We start from the raw sequence: 27029 nt of genomic DNA on the forward strand, positions 1-27029 counted from the left end.
TCTTGCCGACCGACAAGGTATCAACGTGATTAAATAAAATTGTTTCAACATTCATTCAAAAGCTCGAAAAATCATAAAACTAAGCAAATTGTTCGTAACCGTCTGGTCATAACGCGAATGATAAATTTTCAAATTGTAACGCTTCCAATTCCATCAAAGTCAGCGTGTTTAAAAATTGGAAAACATCCCACGTATTAAGGCAATCGGGGCAAAACTCGCTTGGAAGCAACAAAATTTATTCAAAAACTAAAGAAATCATAAAAAAGTTAAAAGCATAATATTATCGCGCATAGTGAGTCCGACCCATTCGCACCCCCACCAAAACTAAAATATTAGGCAGAAATGGTAGCTAAAGATGTATAGTTTCATAACAATTAATGAATACAACAACTTTGTTCTGAAAAACTTCGGGAAAGCATCCAAACATATAGTCCCGTATCGTAATGAGCAATGATATGAAATTAAACATTGAATTAAATTTTTCTCGGCTTGCTCAAAATACTAACGGAACCGACTCGCCATGCGCTCAAAACATATATAACAAACACTCAAACAGCAATCTAAAGTAAATGGCGTTTTTTGATATTATATAACAATATAAAATATTCAATTTGCGTACTACACTTAAGCGATGTAAGTTAAATTCTGACGAAGTTCAAAACCGCAAACGAACAATTCCAGTGGAAGAGTATTACACCAAAGTAGCGAATTTAACAAAAAATGTCACACAAACCTACCGCTATAAGAATCGCGAGGCATAACCGGTATTATACCTCAAACGATAAATTTGCGAGCGGCGAAAAGAAAACAGTCTCACCTAAGACCGAGAACGGATACAATCGAATCGCCTGTCATCTTCCCCTATACAACAGCAGGCGACACAATCACGTCAAGAACACAGTAATATACAGCCATCTCCACTTTCACACGTTCATCAAGTGTGTGAGAGAGGTGAAAAAAAATTTAGTCTAAGAGTACATATAGCAGTGTGACAGTTAACCGTTTCCAATTGGAAAACGGTAGTTCTTGTTATTCATACTACACTCGTCTATCAATAAGCGATGAAAAATGAGTTCTCAAGACACGTCAATAAAATCTTTTAGCTATAGAATACAAAATTACTACACATGCAACCTGTTACAATATTACTTCTACTTATCTTCTGGTGTTATGCTTTGACGATGAGATGAGCAATAATATGCCATCAAGTTGACACACACAAGTTTCTCCCATCTCCTTCACCACGAATACGAAACTCATACACGCAACAAAACGGTTTCCCTTGTTTCAGCCATTTTTTCACGAATCACGAATCACGAATCTTCTGAGTGAATTTTCACCCTATTTCTAACTTTTATTGAATATATTTCACTACTGGCACACACGATAGTCCAAAAAGGAATAATTTGGCTAACTTTCATCGACACATCTTACTAAATGACACAACAAAAGAGTAAAATGATCGGAGCGGATGAAAACGCGGACTTGATTCATTGGCTGTGTTGCCAGATCTCCTCTAAAAATTATAATTAAAAAGTAAAAAGTAAAACGTAAAAAGTAGAAAGTAAAGACTAAAAATAAGAAAATAATAAGTAAAAAGTATAAAGTACTAAGTTAAAAACACTTTTTACTCACCCCTATTCTGAAGTTCAACTTGGTGACTTCCGGTTTTTACTAAACTATGAAACAGCTTATGACCAAATATCACATAACATGAATAATCCAAAATCGTGACTATGCACAGAGGAAAAAATTTGACCCTAGATGCCATTTTAAAAACCAAAATGGTGGCTTCCAATTTCTGAAAAAATAACCCGTTAAACAGATTGACCGGATATGCAGTACAGTTTGTGCTAATTGTGCATGAAATTTTATGAGTAATAAGAGTTCGTAGCTTGTTTTGTGAGGTAAAAATAATAAATGAAGGTTAAAAGACTCTCATAACCACTAGGAATAGGAATTGGAATAGGAAAAGGAATAGAAATAGGAATAGGAATAGGAATAGGAATAGGAATAGGAATAGGAATAGGAATAGGAATAGGAATAGGAATAGGAATAGGAATAGGAATAGGAATAGGAATAGGAATAGGAATAGGAATAGGAATAGGAATAGGAATAGGAATAGGAAAAGGAATAGGAATAGGAATAGGAATAGGAATAGGAATAGGAATAGGAATAGGAATAGGAATAGGAATAGGAATAGGAATAGGAATAGGAATAGGAATAGGAATAGGAATAGGAATAGGAATAGGAATAGGAATAGGAATAGGGATAGGAATAGGAATAGGAATAGGAATAGGAATAGGAATAGGAATAGGAATAGGAATAGGAATAGGAATAGGAATAGGAATAGGAATAGGAATAGGAATAGGAATAGGAATAGGAATAGGAATAGGAATAGGAATAGGAATAGGAATAGGAATGGGAAAAGTAATAGGAATAGGAATAGGAATAGGAATAGGAATAGGAATAGGAATAGGAATAGGAATAGGAATAGGATTAGGAATAGGAATAGGAATAGGAATAGGAATTGGAATAGGAATAGGAATAGAAATAGAAATAGAAATAGAAATAGAAATAGGAATAGGAATAGGAATATGAGTATGAATAGGAATACAGGAATAGGAATAGGAATACAGGAACAGAAGTGAAGGTAAAAGGACACTCATAACCGTCAGGAATAGGAATATGTATAGGTATATAGTATATGGAAAATAGGAATAGGAATATGATCATTAAAAGGAATAGGAATAGGAATAGTAATAAGGATATAGGATATAGGATTAGAAACAGAGATTCTCTAATAATCACCAGGAAAAGTAATAGGAATAGGAATAAGACTATGAATCGGAATATACATTGGAATCGGAATAGGAATGAGACTTCTTGACAACATTATTGTCGTGTTTCGATTGTTCTTTTTATTGGTCTTTGTTTCCAAAAATTTGTCTCATTAAATGATTATAATCATGTAGGGTATCGAACGTCTTCGTCAGTGGTTTTCTTCGGCAGCTTTTCTGCCGCAATCTTATGCAAAAACCTGCCGAAGAAAACCACTAACGAAGACGTTCGACACCCTAACTGTTTTACAATTTATCGATTATTCTTTGACCCTTTTTTCGGATTTCTAAAGCTTTTGTTGATTTGACAGTAATATTCCGTGTTTTTTTAATTTACATTTTTGTTTCATTTTGAGCGTGATTTATTTTTCAAACCATATTAATATATCCATTTTTGTCTAATGATATCTTAAAGAAAAATCTGATTGAAAAGTTTATTGGGTTAATTTTTTTTTTGGTACCCAAAACAGTAAATTTCACAAAACTCAGGTCACGGAATGAAACGTGCAGTTTTCACAAAAAATGTTGAAAATTGTTCTGAATTAAGTTGCTCCGAGATCTGAAAAAATGTAATTCCAATTCCAGCGACGAGTTTGAATGAAATCCCTCCCCTGATAGCAGGCGAAGCTCTCAACGGAACAAAAAAGGAACTGGAGAAAAAAAAACGTCTATCTCAGCTCATTCATGTTTTCATTTGTTCTGTATTCTTACCGTGTGTTATTTTCTCTCTTTCTATGTTACAGAAATGCCTGCCGCAGGCGGCACAAGCGACGATCATGGCATCACGACAATGTCACGTTCGTCACGGATCGACCAGTTCCTAGCCGGTGCTAACTCGCCATCCTCACCAACGATACGAGGCTCGTCCGGTGGTGCCAGCTCTGGATCGGCCAGCCGGAGCGGAGGTCGCACACCTTCCTCGTCCGGAGCGGGCGGTTACGACGGTCAGCTAGGTTCGTTTCCATCGCCACACATGATGAATCCTGCCGGGCAGCATCCCGGCCGGGAAAGTTCCGCCTTCGTTCCAGTACTACCATCCCGATCACTGCGGCCAGGGCTATACCCTGGCATGCTGGACGGCCCGGAAGGGCTGGCAAAAGAAGGCGTTCCGAAGCGTGGTTCCAGCTATGATCTGATGGCTTTAATGGCTGAAAAACGAAAAGGATTAGTTCTGCGGGAAGCTGCTGCCGCTATGTTACTACCGAGACCAGGCGGGCCACCGGTTCAATCCCCTGGAGGGATGTATCCGCCGCCAGGTGCTTTCCTCGGAGGTCCCGTCCCGTCACCGACCTCCGCTGGAACGTTCACTTTTCCCCCGGCTGGAGTCGGTCTGTATCCGCCAGGAGTTCCCGGCATGCATGCCGGACTAGATCGAAGACTGATGAGAGCCCCTGGACGGGCCTCGCGTCCCAAGAAGCAATTCATCTGCAAATTCTGCTCCCGCCAGTTCACCAAGTCCTACAACCTGCTGATCCACGAGCGGACGCACACCGACGAACGGCCGTACTCTTGCGATATTTGTGGGAAAGCCTTCCGGCGGCAAGACCATCTCCGAGACCACAGGTAATTAGTCAATAATATACTTTTGCGGTTTTGTTAGCCGGCCAGTTTCATTTCGACGTACAAAAATGTGGCTCAGCCATCACGCAATGCACAAAGAAGTAGAGGAAAAAATTCCAAGAAACTGTGCGCGTGTGTGTGAATATCCTATTGCTATTTGGTCTCTAATTTATGATTTATGTTTCATTTTCAATTTTCTACACCGCCACTCGCCGCTGCTGACTGGGCCTGTGCTTTTAACATTCTTTCTCCCTTTTCAACTGCCGTTTTATTTTTTGCCCGAGTCATCGCGACGTCGCTCGTCTATTGGCCCATGCTGGGTGTGTATGCCGGATTGCATTGGTTCATTCGTCGATCAATCTGGACGGGATTTTGATATGGTTTCCATTCCACCACCTCTCTTCCCTTCCTTTTTCGTCATTCATTTGACGACGGTTCGAGATGTGGCTCCATAATAATGGATGTGGTTTCACGTTTCGCGTCCGACACCGCGACCAGCAGCAGCGTGGCTAGGGTTCAAAGTGTGGAACTGGCTTTTTGTTAGAGTTCAAATGCTTTTACCACGAACGCGACCTAGAATCGATCAATTTAATGATTCAATTTCCCTTCCTATCACATTCTACCGTGAATTCTATCCATCATCATCATCATCATCCAACCGAACCGAACTGATCGAATCCGGGATCGGTGAAACCTCCTCTCGTTGCTAGTTTAATTACAAGGTGTCGGGCTACTACTCCCCCCTGTCAGAGTTAGAGCTGATACTGAAATTGGGTCTGTCCAAAGAGAAGAGATAGAAATAATTACTAGTTTTATGCCTGTCTGGTGGATGACCTCGGGGAGAAAAGTATGAGCTGCCTTTTTTTTCGCACGCACTAGGTGAATTGTGATCCCCCTTTTCGCATTTCTCTCTCTCTCTGTCTTTGGAAGGGGAGATGTGTGATGCTTTGTTTGTTTCCCACGATAAGACATACAAACATGGTTCTGGGTTCTGTGCACTACGAACGGTCGAATTTATCTCCACGAGTGTGCAGAAAGCGTGTGGCTCTTGCTCATGTTGGTGTCACTCCAATTAAGTTGCGTGAGGCGTTCCGGATTGATGCGCTGCTGCCGCTGCTAGACTGCCAAGTGCAGTCTGGTGGGATGTTGGCTTCTAGCAGGGGGTAACTATTCAGCGGAACGTTACAATGGTGTTACAAATAAGCTGAAGGTTAATTTCATGCTAATACAGAGGAATGACGAATATTCGACAAATTGTTTATGATGCCGCCAGATGTGGGGAGAACAGAATTCGGTCAGGTGCAGTTATTTGGAATTCACCTTGTTATTTTGATTTCAAATGCCTGACTTTCTAAGTTAATATTGAAGGTCTATTACGACTGTGACGATTTAAAATTAATGGTGTTTCGGGTTGCAGTCTTTTCGTTAAAATCGAAACAGAAGTTTGTCTACTGTCGGACAGTAGACAAATTTCTGTTTGATTTTTACGAAAAGACTGCAAGGCGCAACACCATAAATTCAAAAATTTCTAAGTAAAAATAGTAATCAAATTTAGACAATTGAATCAAGCTTCGACGGGAAAATGGTACAAATATAGAACTGATGTAACTAAAAATAAGACAAAAGAATCGGTGAAAGAATAATACATATTTTGAATAAAAATTACCTTAAAAACACAAAACTTCAACGAAAATTGCTTGAAATAATACAGAAATAATTCAAAATCAATACAGAAACGGAACAAAAATATTTTAAATGTGGTATAAAACTGTCAAATGTAAAAATAATTACAAACTCACACTAAATCAGAAATTTATCATATTCTGGTGAAACTAGAAGATTTTTAGGTGATTTTCTTACCAGCTTGATTAGGGAATATGTTTCATTGGAATTTCCTTTAATCATCTCTGTTGTACATGATTTTGGTTTCATTTTTCACATCGGTGTTGTATGATTTACTAGGGTATTTTAGGTGTTTTCGTTTGTACTTTTTCTACATAACATTGAAGTTATTTTTGTCACTCTGATTGACATAAAACAAGTTTTCATTGTTGTTTTGCGTCGTTTTTGCTAGAGTTTTTGAACAATTTTGGTTTTACTTTTGAGATGTTTTATGTTATTTTGTATGCCATTTTTCGATCTGAACCACTCTTAAACTGTTATTAAAATGACCTGCTTTTGGTGGAAATTCGCATTCTCATCGCTGATTTTTACTAAAACTATGTTTGTGTTGTTATTTGAATTATTTATTCAGATTGTCGGCAAGATCTTTACAGCGTCAAAAGTACACTGGGTTCGCTTTTTACGCGGTTGGTTGTACCGCATTCAAAAGATTAGATTTGATATGTTAATACTAAACTTATTTGATACCGCGTACAAACCATCTTCCGAATCGAGTAAAAATAACCCGCGTTATTGTAAAAATATCCCGTTCAAAAAAACGCATAAAAACAACCCGCGTAAAAAGCGACCCCAGTGTATTGCACTCTGGCTTCCTGAGCGCCACTTTCCGGTGATTTCCTCGAGCGAAATTTTTGCCTTGTTTTTATTTAGGTTTTTGTTTCTGTTTCTGTTTCTGTTTCTGTTTCTGTTTCTGTTTCTGTTTCTGTTTATGTTTCTGTTTCTGTTTCTGTTTCTGTTTCTGTTTCTGTTTCTGTTTCTGTTTCTGTTTTTGTTTCTGTTTCTGTTTCTGTTTCTGTTTCTGTTTCTGTTTCTGTTTCTGTTTCTGTTTCTGTTTCTGTTTCTGTTTCTGTTTCTGTTTCTGTTTCTGTTTCTGTTTCTGTTTCTGTTTCTGTTTCTGTTTCTGTTTCTGTTTCTGTTTCTGTTTCTGTTTCTGTTTCTGTTTCTGTTTCTGTTTCTGTTTCTGTTTCTGTTTCTGTTTCTGTTTCTGTTTCTGTTTCTGTTTCTGTTTCTGTTTCTGTTTCTGTTTCTGTTTCTGTATCAGTTTCTATTTTGTTCTGTTTTTGTTTCTTTTGCTTTCTTCGTGAATTCGTAAGTAAGTCCCGAACAAATAAACGTTTGTTTCTCGAAAGCTAAATACTTTTCACTTACATGACGTATTTAACATTTTTGACACTTTGAACATATATGTTACTGTTGACATTCTTGATATTTCTGACATTCTTGACATTTTGAAATTTTTGACATTTTCGGCATTTTTGACTTTTTTGACATTTTAGACATTTTATAAATTTTAGACATTTTAGACATTTAGGATACTTTAGATATTTCAGACATTTCAGACATATTAGACAATTTAGGCATTTTAGACATTTTAGAGATGCTAGACATTTCAGACATTTTAGACATTTTAGACATATCAGACATTTTAGACATTTTAGACATTTCATAAATTTTAGACATTTTAGACCTTTTAGACATTTTAGACTTTTTAGACATTTTTGATATTTTAGACATTTAAGACAATTTAGGCATTTTAGACATTTCGGACATTTAAGACATTTTAGACATTTTAGACATTTTACACATTTTAAACATTTTAGACGTTTTAGACATTTTAGACATTTCAGACATTTTAGGCATTTCAGACATTTTAGAAATTTTAGACATTTTAGCCATTTTGGACATTTTAGACATTTAAGACATTTTTGACATTTAAGACATTTTTGACATTTAAGACATTTTTGACATTTAAGACATTTCAGATATTTTAGAAATTTTAGATATTTTAGACATTTTAGACATTTTAGACATTTCAGACATTTTAGACATATTAGACATTTTAGACATTTCAGAAATTTTAGACATTTTAGACATTTTTGATATTTTAGACATTTTATACAATTTAGGCATTCTAGACATTTTAGACATTTTAGACATTTCAGACATTTTACACATTTTACACATTTTAAACATTTTAGACGTTTTAGACATTTTAGGCATTTTAGACATTTCAGACATTTTAGACATTTCAGACATTTTAGAAATTTTAGAAATTTTAGACATTTTAGACATTTCGGACATTTTAGAAATTTTAGACATTTTAGACATTTTAGACATTTTAGACATTTAAGACATTTTCGACATTTAAGACATTCAAGACATTTAAGACATTTTAGACAACTTAGACAATTTAGACAATTTAGACATTTTAGACACTTATGACAATTATGACATTTATGACGTTTATGACATTTATGACATATATGACATTTATGACATTTATGACATATATGACATTTATGACATTTATGTCATTTTCGTCATTCACGTCATTTATGTTATTTATGACATTTATGACAGTTATAACATTTGATTTATAACATTCATGACATTTTTGTCATTTTTGAAATTTTCGACATACATATTTGTCATTTTTGAGGGAGAAGAGAAAGAGAATTAGAGAGAGAGAGAAATGAGAGAGAGAAATGAGAGAGAGAAAGTAGAGAGAGAAAGTAGAGAGAGAAAGGAGATAGATAAAGGAGAAAGAGAAAGGAGAGAAAGAAAGGAGAGAGAGAAAGGAGACTAAGAGAGATTGAGAGAGAGAAAAAAGGAAGAGGGAGATAGAGAGAGAGGGAAGAGGATGATAGAGAGAGAGGGGGAAGAGGGAGAGTGAGAGAGAGAGAAAGAGAGAGAGAGAGAGAGAGAAGGAGAAAGAGAATGAGAGAGAAAGGAGAGAGAGAATGCGACCTACTCACTTCCCAGTTGGCTTTCTAGCCAAAGTTCCAAAATTCACAGAAGCGATGAAAAAGTTATGCAAAGGGAACGTCTTTTTCAGTGGTTTTCCTCGGCCCCCTTTTGCATAAGATTGCTGCAGAAAAACTGCCGAAGAAAACCACCGACGAAGTCGTTCGATACCCTACCTATTCTTAATTTTTTTCCAGTTCGAGCTCTTTGTCGTTTTTATCGACTAATGTCCAATCTATCGTATTTTCGTTAAACAATATTTTTTATGAATAGCTATTCATCCTCTCTGTGATTTACTGAATGCCAATGCCAAAGAAAAGGAATCAACTCGGTTGCTAGTGATCTTACTTTCTCATATGAGCGAAGATAGCTTGGTATTGTAATTACCCTGAGCATTTTAATGTGCGATAATAAAATTTCCCTCGAAAGCACCAAGATTGAAATAAAACCAAGGTTTTCTTTTATGGCAATCCTAAAAACGCCATAAACTGCTTATAATGCGTTTGGCGCCAATAAAATTTATTTCGCCCTTATTGAGGCAAAAAAGTCAAAATCTTTAATCGCTTCATCCAACAGAAAAAATATCTTCTAACTGAAGTACAGTCACGTTGAACTGGAGCCAGCCAGCCACATCCGACCTCGACCGAAACTGGTTCCTGGCGAGGTTTGACTCGCTTCCCGATCCGACACACAGCACGGGTCTGAACTTAAATCAAACTCTCACGAGCGAGCAGCTCGGGTGCTCCTTCGGTACATGTACGCAGCAAGGGTATTATCAATGTTATTACAAAAGCTGGGGCTGCGCACTGTAATTATAACAAGAATGCGATGTAATTATTTTATAACATCGTTCCTTCACCTTGAAAGCGGTCCTCTTGGAAAGCGACGATGGTGGAACTGTATTCTCACCCACCGGGAAGAGATTTGACTTCTGCGAGGTAATAAAAGTTTTTGTATGGCGCACTTTGGGTGAGTGTTTCTTTTTCTTGTTAGCCCAACTTGGGATTTTCGCGGTCGACATCGTAATAAACTACTCTTTCTAGCTGGAGTAAATGGACGAAAATGTGGTTGCTCACCGTAAATGTTTCAGAATCTCTTCCTCTCGTGTTTGGCTGACGAAGGAAGAAGGAAGTTTTTACTGGAGTCATTTTACTTGTGGAAAATTACCGAGTGCGCTATGTCATACAGTCAGCTGTTCCGTAACCTAAATTCCATTGTCTAAGGAAATCAAAACACTCTCGGTTTGGGAGAGATACTCGGTACTTTGTAGATAGTTGTTATGTCGAAGCTTACACAAGCTGTGGGACCAGAAACCGTACGCGTAATTTGGGTAGATTTTTTGTTGGATAATGAAGAAAGCTTCTTATGAAGCACATCACTTTAGTTTAGAAATCATCGCATTATGCGATGCAAATGGAAACATTCCATCATTGTGCAGGCTAAAAAAACTCCTTGCTTTAGTTTCGGTTTTCCCCCCTTTTCGATACGGCAGCTTGCATATTCATCAGCGATAAATGTTTTCGTTGCATGAGTTAAAATCAACCTGCTGCTGCAAAAAAAATCTACATAAAAGCGCAAAATAGGCTTCTGTAATTAAACTACCAACTACGTACGGCTCTACAAGCCCAGAGTCCAGTCCAGAGAGGGGGGAGAAAACACAATCAGCAATGAAATCGTATGAATGTTCAAACACTTCAAGAACCTAAGGGCTATTAAAGCGAAGCGGTAGCCAGTGCCGGCGAGGGAAGCCTCTTTTGTTCTACCAAGCGTAACACGGGTCTGGAAATAGAAGACTGAACCTCGCAGCCAGTGTGCAAAAAATTAGCGTAACAGGTGGTTTCAAGAGATCGCCAACTCTTGCTTCTTCTACCCCTCTTTTAAGTCCGGCCGGACTCACGACGCGTTGTTGTAGGTTGTAATTTCTGCGCATCCTGCTGATTGGCCAGGCTGGAAAATTAGTTTAAATTATCCTTTAAGGCTGTTCGGAATGGTGAAGAGCTACACTGAGCCAAGAAAATGCATCAAGTGATGGTAATCATTTTGGGCCGCTTTGCAGTGGCGAAACAAGGCTAAACTTTTGGCGAACGCAAGCGTTTTATTAAGTCCAGGCATCCTAATTATCGGCTCCAGCTGGAAGCATTAATTTCCCCAAACCGAAACCGGCACGGGGGGAACTGCAGGGTACAATCATGTAAATATTATTCTTTAACTTTCTTTCAACCGTTCGGTCGGATCCGATCGTTTAGGCAAGTAGATACAGGGTGAAAAAAAAACAACAACAACCACGAAAACAAACGTCGCATTCGCTAGTACTTTTCACCTCTTTTTTGTTGCTGGCAACCAACCGTACAAAACCGTTGCCAATCGGGCGTCGGCACCCATTTTGGATTCCATTAAAATTGCCAATTAACTTCGGATCGGGCGAACGAGAGCGCTGTAACCTTTCCGTGCAAACTTTAATTGAGTTTCCTTCCTTTGTTTTCAAAAGTGCGGCAGCCACAACCAGCATGACAAGCCACCAGCACCAGCAGCAGCAGCCTGCCAAGGAAGCTGGACTCGAACTCGTCCCGCACGTTTGCTCATTAATATGCAAATGCAGTCAACGCACACACACACACACACTCTTGTTCCTATGCATCCAATCGTGATGGTCGGGTTGAGTAGCGAGGCAGCTGGCAGTGAAACGCTTTTTTTTCGCGCTCGCGATATCGCTTATCTTGCCAATTTATCAATATTTACTGACTGCACCGGCGAACGGCGAACGAACTCTTTCCGTTTCGTCGCTTTTACGGTGTACCCTTTGGTAGTACAACGACGACACTCTGGCAGCATCAGCAGCACCGATCTTCGTCATTGTCAGGCTTTTAAAGTTCGTTTTTTGTTCAGGCAGGGCTGCTGCAGAGATTCTCTCGTCAATGCGAGCGCTGAATTGTGGCAACTAATTATTTTGCCCGATGGTGATCGGAAGTTTTCACCCTGTCAGCCTGTCTGATAGTACAGAAGCGATTTATGATAGTAGCTGAAAGGTTTCACTGTTTCTTTTGGTTTTAGAATAATGTTCAACCGCTAAGGAAGTTGTAGTATTCAGCAGCTCAGCGGATATTCTGAGAAGAAATTGTGCAATTTCACCTATTTTTTTCTTCTTTACAATGGTTTCATTGTTTTATTTTGATTTGAATTGAGCGATCACTAATCGAATCTTCGATTCTTTACAATACCCCCATTCGCTTCGATTACTGCCTTGCAGACCCAGGGCATACGCCGAATAAGTTTTTCGAACGTTTCTTCTGCGATTGTATCCCCAAATCTGGTGCAAGCACTTCCACAAAAAGTTAATGTTTTGAGGTCGCATCTTCTGCACTTGATGGTCCAGGTCATCCCAAAGCAACTCGATTGATTTCAAGTCTGGGGATTTAGTATTAATTTTCTCGAGATCATCCAAGTACACACGACAATACTTTGAGGAGTGCTTGGGATTGTTGTCCTGTTGCAGAACGAAGCGTTCACCAACGAGATCTGAGTCGTTCGGGACAGTACCTTCAGGTATCCTTTCCTATTGAGAATTCCTTCAATCCGGACCAGATTTCCAACTCTTCTGCCAGCAAATTAAGCCCAAAAAAGGCCCACCACCATGTTTAACGGTGTGTACGACACAATTGCGGTTTATTTGCTCACAAGGGACTCGATGAACGTAGACTCGTTTCTATGGGGAAAAAAGTTCAGTTTTTGATTCATCAGTAAAAAGTACCTAAAGACCATGTGAAAAAAGTGAATTGGTAAGAATTGAAAATTACCTTGAATCATTGATAAATTGTCCAGTTTACGTGTTCTAGAGCCCTTTCCAAACGTTTTTTCTCTATTCGCTTCTCGCAGTAATGGTTTCTTGGCTGCTACGCCACCTTCCAGTCCAGCATCCGAAAGCTGCTACCGTACAATAATCACCGAGATGATGGATTTTCCTTTAAATTGTTGACTTTTTCTCGGATATCTGGGCTAATCATCATAGTCTTCCTCCTCTCGCTGGTGCTGGTAATATATTTTTTCTCTCTGGAAGTGGTGATCTTGGGACGTCCTCGTTTACAGTTGTCTTGCTAAACCGTTTCACACATTATTCGTCCTCTGCGTTACCTGCATTCTTGCGCAATGTAGCGAGTTAAAAAACGCGTCTCGTTGCTGTTCCAGGAAGGTGTGTGGTTTCAACATTTGGTGAGGTGCTGAGCTAGGACAGCTAGATTTTATGGTGACTTTCACTCTTTTTTATCTCTTCGACCCTCAGCACGCTTCTTGGTATCACACTTGATTCCACGGTTCATTGTGGGGATTGCCAGGACGATACTTTTTGGTGGTTGCAACTATTCAACAAGAGATTTCTAGATTCAATTACTTAAGAATATCGACAAACGGATGTTATCTTTTCCTGTCGTAAGTGCAGGGTGCTTATTTGCAGTCGTTTTCTTCCAAACTTGGGTCACTTTCGGGGTAACCATCTGGAAGTTGATGGCGGTGAATGCTTCGAACCACAACTGATTGACTAACGGAAACGGAACAAGCAATATTACGCCTGAAGAATCTTTCGTTTTGCAAAGCAAAAATGGTAGAGTATTGTTGAAAAAAAATCTCACGTTCACGGTCACCATATAATATTCTTAATTTGGTCTCGGAAGCCTATCATTCTACATTCTATTTAGAGACTAGCGCCCAAAACTCAGTGAAGTAAACTTAACCATCTAAGGAAACTAACCATTTTACAGAAAACCACTTTTATTTACTCGAGACCGACCACGAAACGGCGTCGGTTTGAACGCAAGCCGAGTGTTTTTGACTTCGGTACATGGCGCGTTCGAACCAACAACACCCGCAATATGGTTGCCGAAGTTGTCGAAACGGTGTTTTAATTCGGACACTAGGCGTTGTGTCACTAGCGCCACATAGTGGTGGCATTTAGCACCATACAGCACCTTCTAAACCTTTGACCTTCTAAACAAGTTTGCTGAAGACCTGAGCTTTCTAGGTCGTCAAAAACACGGGATATCTGCTCATCTTTTCAGCGGTTGCCGCAATATTCGAACTGGGTGTTGCAATACAGAGCGAAGCGATTCCAAATTTATGGCGGGTAGTGTATAGAAAGAATTCCGCAACTGTTCACCTAATTGATATCCATCCAAACAATCAAACTCACCTTATTTTGTTGTTTGGATGGGGCTACCAGTTTAGTTTAGAATAAAGGTGCCCAAAAAACTAAGTCTATATAGTCCGTTGACAAACGGAGAAACGACGAACCCGGCGAACAATTATTCTGTGGCCTTTTGACGCTCTTCCGAGGCGGCTAGTGGTACAAAAATTCACAAGAAGAATGGAAAAGCTTTAACCTCCCCTTTTTTCCAGTTTGTGCTCTAGGGCAACATTTTTTTTCGCCTATGACGACAATTTGTGAATAAAATGTCAAGAATTTCTAAGGGAAAAAGGAAGGATGATGTCGGAAATATAACAAATATATGTCAAAAAATGCAAAAAAAACATCAAGAGGATGTCAACAGACATTTATAGAGATATCAAAAAAATGTCGGAACGATTTCGAAGAGTTCTGGGAAAGAAGTAAAATAGAACGTTTGAAGAAAATGTCAGAAATTTACCGTGAAGATGCCAAAAAGACGTTTTGGTTTAGTAAAAAAAAGTCGATACCAAAAATATGTCTAAAATTATTGCAAAAAATGCGATAAACAGAAACATTTCAAACAAAAAAATTCAAAAAAGGTCAATTTGACGGAAAAAAAGGTTAAATTTATCAAAAGTTATCTAAAAGCAAACCAAAACAGAGAGATTACAAAAAGGTGTAAACCAGGTGACATATCTCTTATATTACAAAATTATAGAAGAGTTAAAATATTTGACAGAGATACTAAAAAAGTCAAACAGATGTCTGAGTGATATAGCAAAGATATGACAAAAAGGATCAAAGAGGTTTCAAACGGAATTCAAAGTGATATCAAATAGATATAAGAAGATTTCATAATGATATTGATGCAATAACGATGTAATAAAAACATTGGTAATAAGATAACAGAGAGATGTCAAAACAATTGAAATAAAATCTCTATGAAAGAGATACGAATAATATGTCCAAAACATTCGAAGAGAGACGAACAGATGTCACCAAATATTGAAAAAGGTTAAAGATATGTCCAAACGATGTGAAAAAAAGGAAATAAATTAAATGTCAAAAAGAGCTCAAAAAGATATCAAAAATATGTCAGAAAAAACATCAAACCATGTCAACAAAATTTTTAAAAATATTTGAAAAGTGTCAAAAACATTTCATAACATGTAAAAAGATGTCAGAAAGATGCTAAAAAATGTCAAAAAGATGTCAATAGGATGCCAATAATATATGAAAAAAGTCAAAGAGATGTCAAAAGTTGGCAAAGAAATGACAAAAAGATATCAAAGAAATGTCAAAAACACAACAAGAAGATGTTAAAGGGATTTCTACGAGATGTAAAAGAGATGTTAAAGAGATATCAAAAACAATCTCAAAGGGATGTCAAAAGGATATTAAAAAAATATTGAAGAGATGTTGAAGAGATGTCGACGAGATGTCAAAAAATGTCAAAGAGATGTCAAAAAGATTTTAAAAAGATGTTAAAGAGATACCAAAGAGATGCCAAAGAGATGTCAAAGAGATGTCAATGAGATGCCAAAGAGATGTCAATGAGATGCCAAAGAGATGTCAAAGAGATGGTAAAGAGCTGTCAAAGAGATGTCAAAAAGATGTCAAAAGGATGTCAAAGAGATGTCAAAGAGATGTCAAAGAGATGTTAAAGAGATGTCAAAAAGATGTCAAAAGGATCACTAATTAAATCTTCGATTCCTCACAATACTCTGCTTCGATTACTGCTCTGCAGACCCAGGGCTTACTCCGAATAAGTTTTTCGAGCGTTTCTTCTGCGATATTTCCCCAAGTCTGCTGCAATCACTCCCACAAAAAGTTAACGTTTTGGGTTCGCATCTTCATCACATCACGGTCCAGATCATCCAAAACAACTCGATTGGAATCAAGCCTGGGGGTTGATTGCATGTTTAACAGTTTTCCTTTTTCCTCGAGATCATACAAAACTTTAAGGAGTGCTTGGGACCGTTGTCCTGTTTCAAATAAAGCCTTCACCAATGAGATCCAAGCCTTTCGGGATAGCGTTCTGCTTCAAAATCTTTAAGTATCCTTTCTTATTATTTGGGGATGGTATTATATTTGTCCTCTCTAGACGTGGTGATCTTGGGGCGACCCTCACGCTCCTTGGTATCACACTTGATTCGACGCTCCGTCGTAGGGATTTCTTTTTGCCGGGCCGATGTTCCTTGGCGGTTGCAACTCTGCAACAAGAGATCTCTAGATTCTGAGAATATCGACACATGGATGTCACCCTTACCTGCCGTAATACTAATTGCAAACTGAACCCTTGGAACGAGTAATAAGATGATGAATTGTGCACGGTGTTAATTCCAATTGAGACCTGGTTTTTTGAACTTCTGAACGCTTATCTGCAGTCGTTCTCTTCCACACACGTTTTTGCAAGGCCGCTTTTTTCAAGTATGGACGACTTCTTGGGTACTTGAACCTTCTGCCTTCCCGACCGCGGTTTTTCGTACTCATCTGGAAGTTGATGGCGGTGAATGACTCGAACCACGGCTGATTTACTAACGAAAACAAAACAAGTAATATTACACGTGGACAATCTTTCGTTTTGCAAAGCCAAAATAGTAGAACATTGTTGAAAGGAAATCTCAGATCTTAGACCCATAACGTTCCTCATGGTCGCCATATAATATTCTTAATTTTGTCCGGCTCCCGAGTTCAGCCTAGGAGGTTATCATTTCTACATTCTATTTCAGGACTAGCGCTTAAAACTCAGTGAACTAAACTTGAGAGGTTATATACCTTTTTGGTTGAAAAAAATGAATGAAGGTTGAATTTATTTTTAAGCACCATTTTTATTACATTAAAGAGGAATTTTTCTAAAAGAACAGTTTATCAACAACAACAAAATACGTTTGATTTTGAGATATATCAATTATTACTAGAGTAATTTTTTTGGCAGAGGCTTGCGGTGATCCTGTTAGAGACTCAGCGGGTCAACTAAAATAAAAAAACACATATTATTTCATTAGTTTGGAAGTGTGCCGGTTCCTTGAACGATCGCTTTTATGAGTATTTTGTTGCAAACGGAAACGCTAAAAATTGCATTAAAATTTTTTTTGCGGCAAAGTGTAAATGTATGTTTCAAAAAGCGATCGTTCAAAGACCGGCGAAATTAATAACGAAAATTTTAAAAAAGGTGAAAGAAATCGGTTCAGTAGTTTTCCCGCAATCAGGATCACGGCAAAGTCATTTTACGGAAAACACTATTCCGAGATAATCGCGTGTAAAGTTTCAAGTTTAGCTTATGCGGCCGTGCAAATGCGAGGCGCGCTGCAAATCGCTCTAACTTTCTCCTTATTGCTCAGATCTTTATAAAAATTTGTAAAAATGTTCTCAAGATGTAGTTGAAGATAATGTAGATGTAGTTCAAGATAATGTAATAAAAAAATTTTCGATTTTTTGGAAACTAAAAAGGTATATAACCCCTTAAAATACCCAAAGGACATATTAACAAAAAAAAGCTCAAAACAAGTATCGCAAGGCTTTGTTGGTATTCATTCTACTTCTGTTAGCTCCAAAACCAACCTTTCATTTCATCGTGTAACTTCGGGAATAAGTCGATTTTACGGTTTGAGCAGTTTCTGAATATAATTTTGAAGAGTCTGTTTATTCCACTAACCTCTTTTCCAAAAACCACAATTTCTGCAAACTTTTGCATTAGTGCATTAATGCATAAAGAACAATGACACAAAACGGAGTTTCGCTTCTCGCACAATGGGTTCGAAATAATGGTCAATAACATGTTATAGAAAAATTGGATTTTCTCAGGCATCTTTATAACGGCGCATTTTTTGACTATATTTAATGAAAGCTCTTGAGTTGCACTACAAAACGTACTATTTGGATTTTAATCCTAGATCTGTTGGCAAAAGAAAAACTGCTATGAAAATTACTTCTTTTTTTTAAAAAAAAATGCGAATATCTCATCATGTATTCTTGATAGCAACTTCCAATAACTCTCATTTTGTTTCCTTTATAGAGTAGAATAAACATTCCAACTTTAATGACAATCGATTCAGTTTTCACAAAGTTATGACAATTTTACGTTTTTATCAGTTTTTGGACATACACTTTTGAGGTGCTTTTTCACCCCACTTCCCCGTTTTCAAAAAACATGACATTATGCAAAACATTGTTCTATTATATAGATAAACAAACTCTGGAAGTTTCAGTCCGATCGGAGAACCTAGAAACAAGACCTAGTTGCGGTCTTCGCGAACTGGCTCTTAAATTTGAAAAAAAATGTCAAAAAAAAATTCACGAAATGTAAAAAGATGTCAGAAAGATGCTAAAAAATGTCAATAATATTTAAAAAGATGTCAATAATGTATGAAAAAAGTCGAAGAGATGTCAAATAGATGTCAAAATTTGACAAAGAGATAACAAAAAGATGTCATGTCCAAAACACAACAAAGAGATGTCAAAGAGATATCAAAGGGATGTCAAAGAGATGTCAAAGAGATGTCAAAACGATGTTAAAAAAGATGTCGAAGAGATGTCAAAGAGACGTCAGAATGTTGTCAAAGAGATGTTAAAGACATGTTAAAAGATGTCAAAGAGATGCCGGAGAGTAAATAAAGAGATGTAGAAGAGATATAGAAAAAAATCAAGAAAGTACCCTACTCTATAGCCAAAATACCCGAACACACCACTTTACTCTAAACATCAAAAAAAAAAATACGAAAACTCATTATTTGTCGACCTTCCAGAGAAGGGTCCTCCATGAAAAAGAGATGTCAAAAATATATCAAAAAAAAGTCAAAAGGATGTCAAAGAGATGTTAACAAGATGTCTCAAAGTTGTCGATAAGATTTCAAAAAGATGTCAAATGCATGGCAAAGAGATGTCAAAGAGATGTTAAAGAAATGTCACAGAGATGTCAAAGAGATGTCAAAAAGACAATTAATAAATGTCAAAAAGGTGTCAAAAATATGTTAAATGAAATCTCTCTGAAAAAGGTACGAGTTTTCGTTCGAAACTTTCAAAACAATATCGACGAAATGCCTGAAAGATGCAAATTGATTAGATGCCAAAAAGATGCCGATAAATGTCAAAAACCTAACAAAGAGGTTTAATGCGTAAAGGAGGTTTCAAAACAAAGCCGATAATAATGTTAAGAGAAATGTATCAAGTAGATTTTGAAAAGTTGTCGAAAACAGACATTGCAAAAATGTATTGAAAAGATGACAAAAGATGTTGAAAATACTGAAACAATGTCAAAATGATTTCAGAACGGTCTGAATATAATAGTTATGCAGCCATAAAAGGTTGATAGGATGTAGATGTATGTAGAAAGATGTCAAAAATATGCGAAAATACTACAAGGTTTACAGCCCTAGAGTTGTATGAAATGGTGACGTGGGGCTAACCACTGTAACTACTGTAATTAAAGTTAGAATTAATTTGTTTGTTCAGCGGTTTGCGTATTTTAATTCTCAGCTTGCCCTTCATTGTGTCAGAAATATATTTAATAACGCTCGAAAAAACATTTACACTCGGTGATATCACATACATAAGACATACGTCACATTCAGGAAGAAAAAAGTTGGTACATAATGAACTACTCGAATGTAGAGTGCCTGTACCAAGCAGCACGCATTGTTGCAATGAAGCAAATGCAACTCTCAATGCAGCATGCAGCATAAGTACCGTGCAAAAAAATGTTTTTACTTCGTAATTATTCACGCGCCTTTTATAAAGTGTTGTAGAAGAAATTTTATGATTAAAACTCGCCAAATTATAAACATTGTTTTGGGAAACGATAGTTCAGAAAACCTTGCTCAGTGGATTTGCAGTGTTAATCATGCGGAATATGGAATAACAAAACCATATTTCCAACAATAATCATTTATCATTCGTTTATATTAGGAATGGCTGTTTACTGTGTGGTAATTTTAGCAAATATATGGTTCAACAAGATGTTGCTATATGACATTATCGTTATTTAAAAGCATCATGAAATATGCAGTTGGAAATAGATTGCAGAAAACTATTGAGCAATTTCTAGTTTTCAGTTACGAGAATGATACACGTAAATAACAAAAAGTTGCTAAATTCTTTTATATTTCTTCAGAGTAACCGAAAAAGTTTCTTGCACAGTTAAAAAAGTTTTAAAACAACAAATATTGAGTAGTCTCATTCGAAAACATGTTGCAAGTGCTGCTTGGGGTAAATATATAGAGTGGCGACACTGTCAAAATTGGAATAAAAATTATCTGTCAGTGTCATTCCAATTGAGCAAACAACCTATTAAACCCGTGTGAGGAAAAGGAAAGGATGTTCAGTGCTACCAGCGTTACTTTGGATGACACGGCGCCACTCTAGTTATATATAGGCACTCTACTCGAATGGTACCATACTTTGAATAAAATCACTGTTTGAGTAGTTTTTGAAGGCGGTGTACCTGCGCAGCCCTGCATTTGTCTGGTTCTCACTCGAAAAATGCTGCATTGATTTTGTGAAGAATTTTTTGACAGTTCCTTATTGGATTTTCTTTGGGGCTCGATGAAGCCGAGAATAAGAAGATTCATTTTGTTCATTATTTGTCGAGTAGTTGGACAGGATGAGGTACGGAACACTATGGGGCAACGTGTACCAGAAAAAGACGCCAGTGTTACGTATGTCTTATGTATGTGGTGATATTCTATTGTGGTGCAAACAACATTTAACAATTACAAAGAAGTTATAGTTTTGCTTCACAAGTTTGATTCATTTGCCAACAATTATATTTGCTGTATTACAAAAAAAGCTAATATGAGTATATTATATTATTTGTAAAGTTAAAAATAAAAAAATATCTAATAATGTTGAAATGTGAAAAAAAGGTTCAGAATAGATCTTAGTGAATGGACAAAAAATTCACAATCACTCGCCGGCTCTTACTCTTCTATAAATTAGTATTTTTAGGAACTTATTCGATATTATGTCGATCACGATTATTTAGTGAATATAAAATATCTTATAACACTGCTCTACGGTACTGTTGCTTTTATCAGCATTTTTTCTTTCAAGACATCAGTTTTTATGACGCTCTAACAGCAGGTTTAGAAATTGTTCAAGAAGAAGGGTTGTTTCAAACTTTTAGTTAACCCTTTGCCTTCAAGACATCGAATTAGTCAAGGTTCATGGAAGCAAACATAAATTGGCCTATTGGGACGGGGAGACTCTGTCAATTTTTTTTTGGATATTGATACAAAAAAAAACTCACTGGGAATGATTGGTGTCTATTCATGTCGTCTGTGCTAGGATTGCTCGCATGTGATTGGTTCATTGTTCGCGTAAGTTCGTCCTTGACACTTTTTATAGATTTTTACCGCTTTGCAATGAAAAAATAATGATAACTAGCATGTTACAGAATTGTTCAACATTTTATCTATCCAATAACATATTGGTTATTGTTATCCATCGTGTGGTTATGCTGTAATTATCGTTCGAAATCTGACGCAACAGCCAGCCAGTTTCATATCTAATTTTACGGAATGCATACCAGTATAGAAAACAAAGACGTAGTCCCACGTCAAAATATCAAAAAATTGCGAAAAATATGTCAAAATATACCAAAAAGGAGTTAATAACATATTAAAAAACAAAAAAAAATAATAAAACGAAATTGTGTCTCCATGCATTAAGATTTCAAGATGATAACTCAAACATCTTGAAAAGATATCAGAAGGGCATCAAAGAGAAATTAAAGAGGTGACAAAAAGTGGTCAAAGGATACCTAAAAGATAATCAAAAGATATTAAAAAATAGTCGAAAAGGGTTGTGTATGAGACACGACCGCAAGGTTAATGTAGAATCACGACAGCCTGTCCTATGTACGTCTTAGATATCTTTTACAATAGGTTGGGGAATACACTCAATTGGAATAACCGATTTGATAATTTGAAGCTATAAATTTCAGTAACAATTCTTTCAACTTTCTCTTACACTGTAATCACGATAGATCACCTTGTTTTTATGTTTCTGTCATTAACTTTGATCCAAAAATCAAACAACTCTCTGAAAATAATGTGGCGGCCCTGAAGAATTTAAAAATGGTAACTGGGGACGACTAACGATCTATGGATATAATCCCGGTTCTGAGAATACTCATATTAGGTGGCATATTGGGTTTGTTTATGCTATTCCCCAGGAAATGGAAGTTATAACCTTGGACTTCAAAATTGCGACTAGGACCGATTACAGGTCTCATGGTGACTCCGGAAGTGCTCATATTGAGTAGTATTTGGTCATTTTTGGCCGCTATCCAGAAACCGGAAATCACCATCTAGAACTTCAAAATGGCGTCGATTTCCGGCGTTTAGATATCTTCCAGGTTCCGAAAATATGAAAATAATAATGGATGATATTTGGGCTCTGATTGGCCGAAATCTACCTTCAAAACGAATCCTTACATTTTTCAACGTTTAGCTAATCTTCCAATCGAATACTGCAAGTCTGAAGGAAATCCATTCAAAACTGACTGATTTACGCTCTACGTGTTTCATAATCATTTCAATAATATTGAAAAAAAATTTAAAATGATGTAAAAGATGTCAAAGGTATAAAATTTTCAAGAAAATGGACACAGAAATGGAAAAGGACATACCAAATGAGGAAACATACTGTTGTTGGTGGATTTTTTTCTCTTCTTTTTAAAACTAGCCCCTTTGGCAAAATTAAAACTTATCACCAGTAAATTCTTTCTTCATCACGAAACCTGTTCCTTTGACGGCATCGTTCAGCTCCATCCCATTCCGTTCCGTTCGTCGATGGTAAAGTGCCATTCCCGAGGCCGCCATTAACTCTGCTCGCTTACCGGGTTCCTTCTTCGTATCCACAGTCGAGCAGCAGACGCGGATGCAAAGTGCATTTGCGCTAAGAAGCTCCACATATTGATTCCTGTGCCAAGATAAAGATGGAGAATTTCCTACTCTGGCTGGAGTCGTAGCGATATAAAGGTACCAAGCTAAAGACAAGCTGCACTTTCCTTATCTTCCAGATATTCCACTTAAAGTAAAGTAGAAGAAGTGGGGAAAAGGGGTTTTTCCAAGAGCTGTACCGAGCAATTTTGGTGCTTCTGACATTTACTTCCGCAGTTGGTTGCTTGCGGTTTCTTCTGTTGCTGTACTGAAAAGGAAAACAAAGTGATGCAATTTCGCAAATTCGGTTTCTAGATTTAAAATCAACATAAATTTCAACCATACTAAAAGCGCATTTCGTCAAAATATTAATTCACGTCTTCTCTTTATTTTTTTTTCTCGACAGGTAATGCTTCATTCCAACCTCGCACACACGGTACCCTACCATCAGTTCAGTTCCCCGGGGTAAGACGGTTTAAATATATGTACAATAGTTTGGCAGCTCCTTTGCATACCTTCGGACAAGTGGGTAGCTCCTATTTAATTAACCACTTGTGGATGCAAATTTATTCGAAATCTTCTGGACCAAATCCAGCGGCTTGGAGAGCTAAGTTTCGAATGCAAAGAGTCAGTGTCCGCCGCTAACAAACTATTATCGTATTCCGGTATTTTTTTCTTCTTTCTTTGAAAACAACTTTTGCTTCAGTGATGGCCAAGAATATGAGTGTACGTCAGTTCAGTTTGCCATTAAAATGCGACGCAGATCATTAAAAGGCAATCACGGTAGAAAAGTTCGTTTGCCTCATGTATAGGCGAACGGAAATTCGGATTTTCGCACATGTGATAAGAATTTTGGGATGGTAATGGAAAAAAACCTCTTCACATCTATCTATCCATCTATCGTTACGATCGCTGCCACCAATATTGACTAGGTTAAAATTAGCATACCTTAAGTAACTCTCGGAGCCTTTCAAGCACTGGGAGAAAAAATATCACCGCTCAAGTGTTGCACACACTCTCTGTCGAATGCTTTCCTGGAAATCGGCTGAGGAAGCAAAGCGATGTTTTAATTTGAATAATTTATTCCAAAATAAAGATGCTTCTCAACCCCATCTGCCCGCGCTGCTGGTGGAAGGCGAGAAACAATTGTTGTTTTTTTAGGTTCAAACATCAACAGTCAAGCGATCCAAGAAGCATCATCCGTCAGCTGAAAGCTGGTCAGAATGCCTGTGTCGGCTACGAGTACACCAAAACGGCATTAATTAGTATTATATTGCTACATTTAACACATTCTTCCAGAATGCCAGAAGTTTCCCGAGCTGCCTGCCAGGAATGCTTGGTCCGTTGCGGGTTCGGTTGCAGCATCCGCTTCCAATTTATGGTTATTGCGGCGTCGAATAGTAGTGTTAACGACACCGGAGAATTGTCTTGTTTTATTAGTTGTGGATTCCGTTTTTCGGTCTGGCTTATGGCTATTGAAACAAACTGCAGCGCGTTTATCCGGGGCGCGATTGCAGTTGGCTGCTGCAGTGGGGAATTTGGTGAGCGATTCAAGTGCCCGTCATTGGCAGGCTTTTTTTCAATCTGATTATTGTTTGCTCGAATGATAGAGTTCAGTGTTACTGTTTTGAACGCTTTGGGGGATTTTTTTTCTCGTTATTTTCATTTCCTACTCAAATAGTGATTTTATTCATTACCATTCTCATTCTCATTTTCATTTACATTCTCATTTTTATTCTCATTCTCATTCTCATTCTCATTCTCATTCTCATTCTCATTCATATCAATTTCTGCGTATGATTAATTAAACCAAATTTTGTATAACATTTGAACTTTCTTTTATGACTATTAATTTTTCCACGCATCTAAAATTTATCACTTTTGTTTAAATTGAAAATTGCAAATATGTTTTAAACAAGCATTGAACCATTCGAAAAATCTGGGATAGACATTAGCAGCACAGCTGCTAGAGCTATGATTACCTCGCACATATGCATGATTATTAATTTATCACCAGATGAATGAATTTTCGACTCACTCAACCGAAACGCACATAAATTACATTGCATCCGTGCAAACCCATCAACGCAGATTGAACAGCGGCTCTTCCACCGGACCAATCTAATTGAAATCAACCCGAAGAATGAATCGCTGATGGACAGAATAATCAGTATCATTCATGCGGTAGTCGCTCAGTTTCTGCCGTTCCAACCGAGGGGCCTCTTACCTTGTACTCTAATCAATTCGGGAGAAGGGGGGCTCAATTCAAGCAGCAACTGGGTGCGCAATCGAGTTGTGTACTTCACTCGTCATCATCCTTGGCGATGGCGACAGCCCCAGCGACAGACGTCAGTATTCATTGGCAGGTCGATTGATTGCAATGCGTTTGCGACGGCTCATTACTGCGGAACGGTTCAAGTACAGAATATGAATTGCTAATACTGTTTCTCGAGCTGAGACGAGAAGAAAAAAATTATTCATTCAAGGCGATTCACGGTGAGATGCATCTGTGAACCGGTTGCAGTTCAATCGATTACGGCAAATACCACAGACTCCGGCCTCAAGAAAAAGATAAATCATCTAGCGGTCTTCCCCCTCGGGGCTCTCTCCCTGCTAAAGGGTGTTGCGACAAAGCAACTCGCTGTAAACTAGCACCCAGTAGTTGCAGTTTTTGTCGGTGCGAGGCTCTTTTAATCTGAAATCTGACACAAGATTAATGCGGTGACAGGGACGAAAAATAAAACAGCTGAAACACAATACGTTTCGGTTCGTTCCCTTTGGTCGCACTACAATGTTGCAAATGATGCCACAAAATATTTATGTTGGATGGATGGAAGCCTTTTGATGCAGTGCAGTAGCAAGGATATGGTAGCGTTCATTTTAGTTCATTTGAGACAAACCTTGATTTAGACGGAGACCTTTCAACTTATGAAGTACGTGCTGTGCCAACTGACGATCGCTGAGACGCCGGTTGTCGCGGGATATGCAATCTTCGATAATAAAAAAAACTCAGCACTGATGCATGGCAAATCGCACGAAAAGGCGAACAAAAGATGAACGGATAATTATTATTGCAGTTAGCCGCAAGTGATGCACCATAAATCAAAATGCAGGTGGTTTTCGTTCTCGTGGTCTGGGCTTGGGAATTTGCTTCAAGTCTTTCAGAATTTATGTAGCGTATCGATCAATTTTGTCACGATCCATCTGATACTGATAGATACAAAATATTTTCCGGTGTTGGTTTGAGTACCCCATCTTCATTATATCACAACATAAGTGCGGTGCTTATCCACGAAAAAAAAAAACACTTCACCTGTTTTGTTTCTTAGCGAGGCTGCTTCAAATAAATCTCCGTAAAACCGTTCAATTACAATTCAAATTATTTCACCAGCCAGTAGATCCCACCAGCAGCAGCCCATCAAGCCAAGCTGAACCCCAGCCAGGCAAACAAGTGCTCATCTCGAAGTCAGCCACTTGAGCTCCGTAGCCTCCGGCTACCCCTTCATCGATAAATAAATGCCATTATGACTGGGTCCCGTCCCATGACACTCGCACACACACACTAAGCTATCAGCAAATGTTTGATCGTGGCGGCACTTGGGCCTTTCATGTAGGTACAAAAATAAGCTTCGATCTGCAGCCTCTCCGGTTCGAATCCATCGGCCGCGCGGTTGACATCTCGACCGCAGCGCGCAGACAGGTGCCTAACGGATCTTCGCCTCGCGCGGTCAAACAAAAAGCGGCTGGAGTACATATTTATTCTAGCATTAAGAGAAAAACCGCTTTGCGTCGAACAAATACAGGCAGGCTTTCGGTCCTAAGCCCAACTATATTGCGACCAAAATCCCATTCGCGCGTAACCGTCACGCGGTATTTGTTCGGGTGCCATCACACTCGTCTATCTTATCCCGATCTGGGTCATGGGAAACTGTTACACTTACGGAT

General features: G+C 37.9%; 1 protein-coding gene across 1 annotated transcript in view; it reads left to right on the top strand.

Moving 5' to 3' along the window:
- LOC129727030 (protein bowel) overlaps window positions 1–27029 on the top strand; it is a 123693-nt gene that overhangs the window by 53457 nt on the left and 43207 nt on the right. Inside the window, exon 2 of the mRNA XM_055684397.1 lies at window positions 3584–4403. Coding sequence (XP_055540372.1) covers window positions 3586–4403 — 818 coding nt within the window. The 5' untranslated portion in view covers window positions 3584–3585. The remainder of the gene's footprint in view (window positions 1–3583; window positions 4404–27029) is intronic.

The sequence above is a fragment of the Wyeomyia smithii genome, chromosome 3 (genome assembly GCF_029784165.1).
Source record: "Wyeomyia smithii strain HCP4-BCI-WySm-NY-G18 chromosome 3, ASM2978416v1, whole genome shotgun sequence".
Taxonomy (NCBI): domain Eukaryota; kingdom Metazoa; phylum Arthropoda; class Insecta; order Diptera; family Culicidae; genus Wyeomyia; species Wyeomyia smithii.